The sequence below is a fragment of the Pongo pygmaeus genome, chromosome 21 (genome assembly GCF_028885625.2).
Source record: "Pongo pygmaeus isolate AG05252 chromosome 21, NHGRI_mPonPyg2-v2.0_pri, whole genome shotgun sequence".
Lineage (NCBI taxonomy): Eukaryota > Metazoa > Chordata > Mammalia > Primates > Hominidae > Pongo > Pongo pygmaeus.
In genome coordinates this window covers 34,047,631-34,059,435 of record NC_072394.2, presented here as the reverse complement: position 1 = coordinate 34,059,435, position 11,805 = coordinate 34,047,631, and the positions used below count along the sequence as shown (strand labels likewise).

Sequence of the window (11,805 nt, the reverse complement as noted above, 5' to 3'; positions counted from 1 at the left end):
TGCACTTATTTATTCATTTTTCTATCTCCCCGCATAGAGGAATGTCTCCTCCATGAGGCCAAGGTCTTTGCCTGTTTGTTCACTGCTGCATCCGCAGGGCCCAGGACCTGGATTAGAACCTGGCACACAGTAGGTGCTCAATAAGTTTTTTTTTTTTGGAGATGGAATCTCGCTCTGTCGCCCAGGCTGCAGTGCAATGGTATGATCTCGGCTCACTGCAACCTCTGCCTCCTGAGTTCAAGCGATTCTCCTGCTTCAGGCTCCTGAGCAGCTGGGGCTACAGGCATGCACCACTACACCCAGCTAATTTTTGTATTGTTTTTTTTTTTCGAGACGGAGTCTCGCTCTGTCGCCCAGGCTGGAGTGCAGTGGCACGATCTCAGCTCACTGCAAGCTCCGCCTCCCGGGATCACGCCATTCTCCTGCCTCAGCCTCCTGAGTAGCTGGGACTACAGGTGCTCACCACCACGCCTGGCTAATTTTTTGTATTTTTAGTAGAGATGGGGCTTTCACCATGTTGGCCAGGCTGGTCTTGAACTCCTGACCTCAAGTGATCCGCCCTCCTTGGCCTCCCAAAGTGCTGGGATTATAGGAGTGAGCCACCGCACCCGGCCAAGTATTTGTTAATTAGCTGAATAAAAGAGTGTCCTCACCTTTGATTAAACCACTTGCTCCACCCGGAATGCCTTCCCTTCTTCTTGCCTTTCCAAATCCCACCTAAGCCTTGGCTCTAGCCCCCACTCCTCCAGGAAGCCCTCACTGACTAGATGAGTTCTGAGCCCTTCTTGCCCCTCACCTGTTAAAATGCCTAATTTTAGGTGCCAAGTAAAGTCTGAAGTGGAGGTGAGAGGCAGAAGAGAATAAATTTTTTTTGGAGCTTTATTGGGGTTAAGGGCAGGGGAGGGGAGGGGCCGCCAGAGGCTCCCAGCCAGGGCGGAGCTGCAGGGAGACAGCTGGGGATGCAAGTCACTTCTTCCACTGCTTCTTCTCATAGTCCCAGCGGGAGGCCAGGCCCTGCACAGGATTGACCTTCATGTCCAGCATGCGCTGCAGCTGCTGGGCTTTCCACTCGTCCGTCAAGGTGATCGGCTTTGGAGGAAATACTGCAGGGAGTGCATGGGGTGGATCAGGATCCTGCCAGTCTTCCTCCACCAGCCAGGGTCTCCAGCCACCCTGTAGCCTCCCAGCTACTTGCAAGGCTGACGGTACAAGATACTCCAGGGTTGAAGTATCTTGCACTGAGGAGCTCCCTCCACCCTGTCTAGCCCCACACCCCAGACTTTCTCCTAAAGCATCGCCCCAGGCACCTCTGGGTTCTGATCCCAGCTTTGCCTTAGACTCCAAGGACTGTGGGAGCTGGGCCAAGGTCCTTCACAACTCAGTCGCCTCACTTACCTCTGTGGTCTGTGGTAATAAGAGCACTGATTTGAAGACTGCCTGAATCCAAATCCCAGCTCCACCACTCCCTTGCCCTGTGACCTTCAACAAGTCACTTCACCTCTCTGAGCCTCAGTTTCCTTACCTGTCAAAAGAGGTCCTATCCACTAGGATTGTGGGGACTGAGTATTTCCAAAGCTGTTGGCACAATGTTAGACAAATATTAAGCACCTGATACATGTTACCTACTATAATTATATAATTACTGAGTTTGTTCCCACTTGCTGGGCAGGGTCCAGGATGAAATAATTCCTGTTACTTTCTAAGAGGGTTGAGAGTAGGAAGTAGGTAAGAGTGTTCACTTTAAAAATATGGGGACAGGCCACTGGGCGCGGTGGCTCATGCCTGTAATCCCAGCACTTTGGGAGGACGAGGCAGGTGGATCACTTGAGGTCAGGAGTTTGGGACTAGCCTGGCCAGCATGGTGAAACCCTGTCTCTACTAAAAATACAAAAAATTAGCTGGGTGTGGTAGTGTACCCCTGTAATCCCAGCTGCTCAGGAGGCTGAAGCAGGAGAATCAGTCTAGTCTGGGAGGCACAGGTTGCACTGAGCCAAGATCATGCCACTACACTCCAGCCTGGGTGACAGAGCAAGACTCTTTCTAAAAAAAAAAAACAAAAAATGGGGAGAGCCGGGTGCAGTGGTGTGTGCCTACGGTCTCAGTTACTCAGGACGCCAAGGTGGGAGGATTACTTAAACCGAGGAATTCGAGTCCAGCCTGGGCAACATAGAAAAACCCCTGTCTCTTTCTAAAAAAAAAAAAAAGAAAAAAGGGGCCGGGCACGGTAGCTCACACCTATAATCCCAGCACTTTGAGAGGCCGAGGCGGGCGGATCATGAGGTCAGGAGATCGAGACCATCCTGGCTAACATAGTGAAACCCCGTCTCTACTAAAAATACAAAACATTATCCGGGTGTGGTGGCGGGCACCTGTAGTCCCAGTTACTCTGGAGGCTGAGGCAGGAGAATGGCGTGAACCCGGGAGGTGGAGCTTGCAGTGAGCCGAGATGGCGCCACTGCACTCCAACCTGGGTGACAGAGTGAGACTCTGTCTCAAAAAAAATAAATAAATAAAAAATAAAAAAGAAAAGAAAAAAATCTGGTGAGGGAGGCAATACTTAACCTAAAAGCTGAAAGCACTCATGGAGGCATTTTAGGTGCCTTGATATGTGGATCGGGACAGGAAAGGCCTGGAGGCCCGAGCTCCCAACACCGCCCACACCTTACTTCCTGGTCCACCTGACCCTGAGGCTGACTCAGCCTGCTTGACCTCCATCCCTGGTACTTTCTATCCCAGGAGCGGAGCAGGAAGGGAACAACCTTTATGAGCATCTACTGTGTGGCAAGCACTAGGCTAGACTAGCCCTTCCAGGATGCACGGGAGGTACTGAGCCTTCCACTGGTCTACCAGAGGGATGGGCAGTCAAAATAAAAATTGTTGGACCAGCATGGTAGCTCACGCCTGTAATCCCAGCACTTTGGGAGGCTGAGGTGGGTGGATCACAAGGTAAGGAGTTCAAGACCAGCCTGGCCAATATGGTGAAACCCCATCTCTACTAAAAATACAAAAATTAGCTGGGCGTGGTGGCACGCACCTGTAGTCCCAGCTGCTCGGGAGGCTAAGGCAGAAGAATTGCTTGAACCCGGGAGATGGAGGTTGCAGTGAGCCGAGATCGTGCCACTGCATTCTAGTCTGGGTGACAGAGCGAGACTCCATCTCAAATAAATAAATAAATAAATAAATAAGTAAATAAATAAATTTAATTTAATAATTGTTGGGGTCAGGCCGGGCATGGTGGCTCATGCCTATAATCCCAGCACTTTGGGAGGCCAAGGCAGGCAGATCAAAAGGTCAGGAGTTCGAGACCAGCCTGGCCAACATGGTGAAACCCCATCTCTACTAAAAATATAAAAATTAGCTGGGCGTGGTGGCGGGTGCCTGTAATCCCAGCTACTCCTTAGGCTGAGGCAGGTAGGCTGAGGCAGGAGAATTGCTTGAAACCAGAAGGCGGAGGTTGCAGTGAGCCGAGATCATGCCAGTGCACTTCTGCCTGGGCGAAAGAACGAAACTCCGTCTCAAAAAAAAAAAAAAAAATTGTTGGGGTCTACCCCCAGAGTGTCTGACCAGTGGGGCTGAGAATGTGCATTTCTAGCAAGTTCCTAGGTGGTGCTATTGGTACACAGAGAACACTTTGAGAACCACTCTTCAGAGGTAATGAAAGTTCAGCTGTACATGTGACTACCCAGCTAAAGACTACATTTCCCAGCTTCCTTTGTAGCCAGATGGTCACGTGATCATTTCTCAGCCTATAGCATGTGAGGAGAAGTGGTTTGAGCAACTTCTAGGCCTCAAAGAGGAGCATATCCTCCCTTTCCCTTTTTTCCTTGGCTGAAATGTAGGCTTGATGGCAGCAGCTGGAGCAGCCATCTTGCATGTCAAGGATGCAGAGCAACAAGACAGAAGGAGCCTGCATTGTGGAGTCCCCACATTTGTCTGGATTGCTTCTCTGCCCTTGTTGTGAGAAAGGAATAAACCGTTATCTAATTTAAGCTCTTGTAATTTGGGGACTCTTTGTTACGGCAGCTGAAGCAATATACTGAAAAATAGGCCAGGCATGGTGGCTCATGCCTATAATCCTAGCACTTTGGGAGTTCAAAGCAGGCAGATCACTTGAGGCCAGGAGTTTGAGACAAGCCTGGCCAACATGGCAAAACCCTGTCTCTACTAAAAATACAACACTTAGCCGGGTGTGGTGGCACACTCCTGTAGTCCCAGCTACTCGGGAGGCTGAGGCAGGGGAATCATTTGAACTGGGGAGGCAAAAGTTCAGTATATATATACACTGAAAAACACACAGTTCATACACAACAATCAGTTACAACACCATTCATGACTATGAGTCAAACACTGGCCTACAGCCCTCTCTCATTAAAATCCTCTTAAGTACCCTGAGATGGAACATTACTATTCCCATTTTACAGATGAGGAAACTGAGGCCTAGAGAGGTAAAGTTCCTACATTCAAACCTAGACAGCCATGCTCTGTCCTTCACCCTACACCTCTTCAGAAATTTGCAACTCTTCAGATGAGTGCCAGCATAGTTCCTTTAAGAAACTGTCTGGTGGCCGTGACCACAAGGGCATGGCCCAGGACTGCAGCCAGATGAGGTGTTGCCACTCACCGTAGACCCGCTGCCACCAAATCACCAGAGCTGTGAATCCAATGAAGAAGAAGACACAACCCATCACTGTCTTCCACTCATTGGAGCGACGGTTCATCTCTGCAAAGGTCTCATTGAACTGGAGCCGGTACACTGGAGGCAGTTGGGTGTGGGGAAGGGGCCTCAGGTGCGTCCACTCTAAGTGATCCCCAGCTTCCCCCTCCTTGCAGCAGATGCTGTTCATTCAGCAAATTCTTACTGAGCATGTACTATATGCACAGCATGACCAGGAACAGGTGACAGCAGTGAATGAGCCAGATGACAATCCCTGCCCTTATGGAGTTTAGAGGGGGAGACAATGGCAAATACTTCAGGCAAACAGTTGGCTGGCCAGGGAAGGTGTCTCAGAGGAGGTGACATTGGAGCTGAGACTTGAAAAATCAATGGGAGAAAGTTGGTGAAAACTGGAAGGAAGTGCAAAGACCCTGAAGCAGGAAGTGGGTAGGGAAAGTGTGAAGTGAGGACCACTTAGCTGGAGTGAAATGAGCAAAAGAGAGAGAATTTAGCAAATGAGAGGCTGGCTCTCTCAAATGAGAGGCAGAGCTGGTTCACATAGGACCTTGTTAGAATCCATGGAGAAGAGTTTGGATTTCATTCTAACAGAATTAGGGAGGGGGCCAGGCTTGGTGGCTCACACCTGTAATCCCAGAATTTTGGGAGACCAAGACGGGTGGATTGCTTGAGTCCAAGAGTTCGAGACCGTCCTAGGCAATACAGCGAGACCCTGTCTCTACAAAAAACTTAAAAATTAGCCAGGTAAGGCCGGGCGCAGTGGCTTACGCCTGTAATCCCAGCACTTTGGGAGGCCGAGGCGGGAAGATCACGAGGTCAGGAGATCGAGACCATCCTGGCTAACACAGTGAAACCCCGTCTCTACTAAAAATACAAAAATTAGCCAGGCATGGTGGCGGGTACCTGTAGTCCCAGCTACTCGGGAGGCTGAGACAGGAGAATGGCGTGAACCCGGGAGGCGGAGGTTGCAATGAGCTGAGATCACGCCACTGCACTCCAGCCTAGGCGACAGAGCGAGACTCTGTCTCAAAAAAAAAAAAAAAATTACCCTATGTAAATTAGCCGGGCGTGGTGGCGGGTGCCTGTAGTCCCAGCTACTCAGGAGGCTGAGGCAGGAGAATGGCGTGAACCCGGGAGGCGGAGCTTGCAGTGAGCTGAGATCGCGCCACTGCACTCCAGCCTGGGCAACAGAGCTAGACTCCGTCTCAAAAAAATAAATAAATAAATAAAAAATAAAAATAAAAAATTACCCTATGTGTGTAATCCTTTCTCAGTACATTAAATAAATATGAAAATAAATATCTAAAGGAAAATCAAAGCTGGCAGCAGAATTCCTTGGGAAAAGGGAACTGTCTTAGGTTTTGGGAAGATACCTGGGTGGGCAGTTCAGGATGAGACAATGAAATCAACCAGTGGAGGCCACTCAGCGTGGCTGTAGTAGAGCCATGCATAGACACAGGCCATGCACTCCAGTGCTGCCACGCCTGCCTGCCCTGGAAGAGGTCTGACAAGACTCAAGGCATTTGGCCTGGCATGATGGCTCATGCCTGTAATCCCAGTGCTTTGGGAGGCTGAGGCAGGAGAATTGCTTGAGCCCAGGAGTTCAAGACCAGCCTGAGCAACCATAGTGAGACTGCTCTGTCTCTACAGAAATATAAATAAATAAATAAATAAATAGCCAGGCATGGTAGCTCACACCTGTAATCCCAGCACTTTGGGAGGCTGAGGTGGGTGGATCATGAGATCAGGAGTTCGAGACCAGTCTGGCCAACATGGTGAAACCCTGTCTCTACAAAAAAAAATACAAAAAAAATAGCCAGGTGTGGTGGCGCCTGCCTGTAGTCCCAGCTACTCAGGAAGCCAAAGTGGGAGGATCGCTTGAGCCCAGGAGGCAGAGGTTTCAGTGAGCCGAGATGGGGCCACTGCACTCCAGCCTGGGTGACAGAGACCCTGTCTCAAAAAAAAAGGAAAAAAAAAAAGTTGTTTGAGCTGTGAGGCTACACTGCAACTCACCAAGCATCCCACTAAACCTTCACTGTAGCTAATGTGGTGTAGCAGCTAAGGGTGAAACCCCTGGTGCCTGTCTATGTGGTTTCAAATCTTGCCTCCACCACTCTCTAGCTGTGCGACCATTGCAAGTGACTGCACGCCACTGAGCCTCAGTCTCTCAAATGTGAGCTAACGAGAGCACCTAACTCCACAGCGGTGCCTGCTACATGTAAGCGTGCAGGATATATTAGGGATGGTGCTCATTATCATCTTGCTTGGGGAATGTCCATCATTTCTTTCTCTCTCTCTCTCTTTCTTTTTTTTCAGACAGGGTCTGACTTTGTTACCCAGGCTGGAGTGCAACACAGTAGCACAGTCACAGCTCACTCTAGCCTCAGCTCCCCTGGGCTCAAGTGATCCTCCTGCCTCAGGCTCCCGAATAGCTGGGACCACAGGTATGTGCCACCACGCTCAGATAAAGAGTGTCAATTTCTCTTTTTTTTTAAATTTTATTATTATTATACTTTAAGTTTTAGGGTACATGTGCACAACGTGCAGGTTTGTTACATATGTATACATGTGCCATGTTGGTGTGCTGCACCCATTAACTCGTCATTTAGCATTAGGTATATCTCCTAATGCTATCCCTCCCCCCTCCCCCCAAGAGTGTCAATTTCTGAAATGGATGAAGAGAAAACCAAGATATATATGTGTGTGTGTGTGTGTGTGTGTGTGTGTGTGAGAGAGAGAGAGAGAGAGAGAGAGAGAAAGGGGAAAGGTGCTGAGAGAGGGCTGGAAATGCAAGCTCACAGGCAGGAACGGAGCCTGGCTGGCTCACAGCTGCATTCCCAGTGCATGGTATTGTAGTAGGTGCTAAATAAGATGTTGACTGAATGAATGAATGTGAGAAGCATGAACCTTTCCCTACTAGGAATCCCTTGAAATCTTGGAAGTCAGGCTGAGTGTTCCCATTCATGGAATGAGAATAAGGTGCTCCAAATATCAAAGGGTCAGCTCAGGGATGCTCTGGTGGACATGACAAGGGAACAGACATCCCTCCAGCCTCCCAGGGTCAGAGGGCTCCTCCCCAACCACCTCACCTGCCTCTCTCTGTCCCATCTCCTCCACATCACTCAATTCCAGGGCCCTCCACAGTCTCCTGCTCTGACATCCTTCCCCATGCAGTTCCCACTCCCTGGCAGTGCCTTCCTCTTCACCCTTAAAGGCCAGCTGGAACGTGCCCTCCTCTGGGAGGTCCACCATGATTTCATCTCATAATCCTTGAACACACCTCACCCTAGCCACATATTCTGTATTACAATTATTGGAGTCTGTGTTGGTTTTCCCCACGGGACTGGGAGCACCATGGGGGCAGGAACTATCCAGGTGATTCACCTCATGTCTCCAGCATTGCCTAGCATCAGGCTATGCACAAATAGGTGAGTGAATAAAGAAACGAACAAAGGCATGAACTTCACCCCTCAGGTGTTTGGAGGTTTCTGGCTGTCTTGGGGGCCTCTCTCTGCCCTCTGATCCCTGACAGGCCCTTCTTTCCAAAGTCAGCCCCCAACCCACTCTCTCCAGCCAGCCCCACCCTGACACTTACAGGCCACCTTTTCTGCGTGGGTCAGCTGGGTCCAGCTTCCCTTCTCCTTCTCCTTCAGGGCCTGCTGCTCAGCGTTGAGTTCTGTGCAGAAGGGCTCTTCTGGCATGGGGTAGTAACGCTGGGCATAGCAGTTGGTGTAGGGGGACATCTTCCCCCCACCACGGGCTGCAGACACAACGGAGGGAGCTGAGTCCAGGCTGCCCCTGGGACACCCTATCTTTAACTATATTAATAAAGAAGGCAGCCGGGCTTGGTGGCTCACGCCTGTAATCCTAGCATTTTGGGAGACTGAGGCGGGTGGATCACGAGGTCAGGAGTTCGAGACCAGCCTGACCAAGATGGTGAAACCTCGCCTCTACTAAAAATACAAAAATTAGCCGGGCGCAGTGGTGGGCACCTATAATTCCAGCTACTTGGGAGGCTGAGTCAGGAGAATCGTTTGAACCCAGGAGGCGGAGGTTGCAGTGAGCCAAGGTCGCGCCATTGAACACTCTAGCCTGGGCGACAGAGCAATACTCTGTCTCAAAAAAAAGGAGATTTATAATAGCTTGGGGTACTAGTAAGGGCTCAATAAATGTTATCTTTGTTATTCTCCATGGGTCAGCAAGGCCCTTCTGCTATCTGGCTGAAGTCTCTCCTTTAGGTCTCTTTCTTCTTACTAGCATTGAAACTAGGGCCTGGAAAGGAGGAATCAGGGTCCAAGGTTCTGTCAGCATCCTCCACCTCAGAATAAAAGGCCTAGGGGCCTGAGGCTTGGGGTCTGGCTCCTAAGGAAGCTTGGAATGGAGATAGCCACTGTCTGCTCACCCCACGCACTCCATTTCCTGGAGAAACTTGGCCTTGGACCAAGGAGTGGGATCATGGGAACATGGGAAGTGTGGTAGGAAGAGGCCCAGGGTGTCATGGAAGGGCAAAGGGGGCAGCCTGCAGTGGGGACCCCTGCCCCTATCTCTGGAGTTAGGCTGGGAGGAAGGAGTCCAGGTCTCACTGGTGCCTTCTGAGCTGTGCATCCCTCGTCTTCCACGTCCACCTTTCCTCAGCACCAAGCTCCAGGCAGCTCTGGGGAGCATCTGGGGGCATGAAGGTATAGATGAGTTCTGCCCCCACATCACCCTCTGCCCCCAAACCTCAGGGCCAGATGGAGAAACCCTTTTCCACTGGTATGGTAGTGGTAGGGGTGTCCCAGGGTTTCAAGGTCACCCTCATGCCCTTGACCCTTCTAATTTTGTCTGATATCCCCAGCAGGGGGCCAATGGAGGTCCTAGACCTTTGGAGCCCCTTCTTAGGACCTCAATTCACCATCTGAGAAGTGGGAGGAGGCCTAAGTTTTGGGCCAGGGTCTGAAGAGTTTGAGGCTGAGGGCTTGGGTTCCGACCAGCCCCAGCTCAGTCTGGCCAGATTGGAGAACCCGGCTCACTTGTTTGCTCCCCAGAGGAAGCTGGGTGGGGTCCAGGTGGAGAGGGAGCAGGTCTTGAGACTCTCTTCCCTGCAGGGGCCAGAGGCTCCTGCACCAGCAGAACAGACAGACGGTCTGGCCCCCACCCCTTCCCCCCTAATTGGCTGCCTACGTGCACACAGGCCTGCTCTGCTGGATCTGGTTGGGGGTGGGGGACTGGGCTTAGCCGGTCTGGCTGAGCCCAGTCCCCCACCCCCAGGGAAGACTCAGGGTTTGGCATCCATGGGGGTGGGGAGGGGCTTTAGAGGATGGGGACTTAACTGGGTCAGAGGGAGGGAGACACACATCTGGGGAAAAGAAGGGAGTCCCACATCTAGGGAGAGAGAGGGGCACCCAACAAATAGAGTGAGGGAGGGGGCACACTACAGGTGATAAGTGGGAGGGGGTGGCCCGCACTTCTGGAAAAGAGGGGCTCCGGCCAGTGATTATGATTAGTGGGTGGGAGAGCTCCACATATCAAGAGAGGGAGGATGTAATCTATATTTGGGGAAAGAGATGGCACACATATGCAGACGGAGGACTCCCCAGGAGTCCTCAACTCTAACCTACAAGAAGCCCCCCAACCCTCTAAGACAGGAACCACTCGGGGCGTGACCCAGCGGCGAAGGCAGGAGACCGAGCCGCGCCCCTGACCCGCGCGGGCTTGGGTAGCGGGCTCCTCCCCTAACTTACTCACCTCGCGGGCTCGGCAGCGGGAGCGCGACCTGGGTCTGCCCAGCGAGCAACTGAGAACCCGCTGCGGAGCGACCTGAGCGCGGGCGCCCGCCCCCGGCCCGTCCCACAGCCTTTCTCGGGGCCGCCCCCGCGTGGGAACGTCCTGCTTCGGCCGGGCGTGGGAGCGCACAGCCTGCGTCCCTGGGGGCACCCCGGCCCACAGCTTGGGGGGAGGCACTGCAGAGCGACTCCTGCATCAGTGTCCCTACCGGGGTCCTGCCTCTGTAGACCCTCTGCAGACAGTAGTCCCAAGAGCAGGGTATCCCTGCCTCCTCCACACGTCCCCTCCTTGCTGTTTCTCCCACCTGGGATGTTCTCTTCAGGCCTTTGCAGACGCAAACCTTCCAGCCAGGCCCAATGCCTCCTACTCCAGAAGCATCTTTTAGGCCAGCAGTGGCTCACGCCTGTAATCCCAGCACTTTGGGATGCCGAGGCGGGAGGATCACCTGAGGTCAGGAGTTTGAGACCAGCCTGCCCAGCATGGCGAAACACCTTCTCTATTAAAAATAGAAAAATTGGGCGGGCACGGTGGCTCATGCCTGTAATCTCAGCGCTTTAGGGGGCCAAGGCAGGCAGATCACGAGGTCAGGAGTTTGAGACAGCCTGGCCAGCATGGTGAAACCCCGTCTCTACTAAGAATACAAAAATTAGCTGGGCGTGGTGGCACGCACCTGTAATCCCAGCTACTCAGGAGGCTGAGGCAGGAGAATCACTTGAACCCGGGAGGCGGAGGTTGCGGTGAGCCGAGATCCGGTTACTGCACTCCAGCCTGGGCAGCAGAGCGAGACTCCATATCAAAAAAAAAAAAAAAAAAAAAAGGTTAGCAGGGCGTGGCGGCGTGCACCTATAGTCCCAGCTTCACAGGGGGCTGAGGCAGGAGAATCACTTGAACCTGGGAGGTGGCTGTTGCAGTGAGCCGAGATCGGGCCACTGCACTCCAGCCTGGGCAACAGAACAAGACTCTGTCTCAGAAAAAAAGAAAAAGAAAAAGAAAATTCCCAGCACTTTGGAAGGCCAAGGCAGGCAGATCATGAGGTCAGGAGATTGAGACCATCCTGGCTAACACGGTGAAACCCCGTCTCTACTAAAAATGCAAAAAAAATTAGCCAGGCATGGTGGCAGGCACCTGTGGTCCCAGCTACTCAGGAGGCTGAGGCAGGAGAATGGCTTGAACCCGCGACGCAGAGGTTGCAGTGAGCCAAGATTGCACCACTGCACTCGAGCCTAGTGACAGAGCGAGACTCCATCTCAAAAAAAAAAAAAAAAAAGACAAGCCTCAGGCACATTTATTCAAGAATTACTTATAAAGCTGGGTGCGGTGGCTCATGCCTGTAATCCCAGCACTCTGGGAGGCGGAGGCGGGCAGAT

At 52.0% G+C, this 11,805-nt stretch overlaps 1 protein-coding gene across 1 annotated transcript; it reads right to left on the bottom strand.

The window, feature by feature from the left end:
* Positions 1 to 865: 865 nt before the first annotated feature.
* LOC129021471 (cytochrome c oxidase subunit 4 isoform 2, mitochondrial) lies at positions 866 to 10,450 on the bottom strand. Its single transcript, XM_054466880.1, has 5 exons — positions 10,400 to 10,450; positions 9,256 to 9,337; positions 8,268 to 8,432; positions 4,622 to 4,753; positions 866 to 1,103 (listed from the first exon to the last, which is right to left on the bottom strand). The coding sequence occupies exons 2-5, from the start codon at positions 9,335 to 9,337 to the stop codon at positions 967 to 969; spliced, it is 516 nt and encodes a 171-aa protein (XP_054322855.1). The 5' UTR covers positions 10,400 to 10,450; the 3' UTR covers positions 866 to 966.
* Between the last annotated feature and the right edge of the window lie 1,355 nt (positions 10,451 to 11,805).

What these genes read in the sequence shown, in the direction of transcription:
- LOC129021471 (XM_054466880.1), bottom strand. Translation starts at nt 9,337, where the DNA reads ATGCTCCCCAGAGCTGCCTGGAGCTTGGTGCTGAGGAAAGGTGGACGT. An exon ending in GCACAGCTCAGAAGGCACCA is followed by an intron (nt 8,433 to 9,255) that starts GTGAGACCTGGA and finishes TTGTGTCTGCAG; the next exon opens with CCCGTGGTGGGGGGAAGATG. An exon ending in CCACGCAGAAAAGGTGGCCT is followed by an intron (nt 4,754 to 8,267) that starts GTAAGTGTCAGG and finishes AACTGCCTCCAG; the next exon opens with TGTACCGGCTCCAGTTCAAT.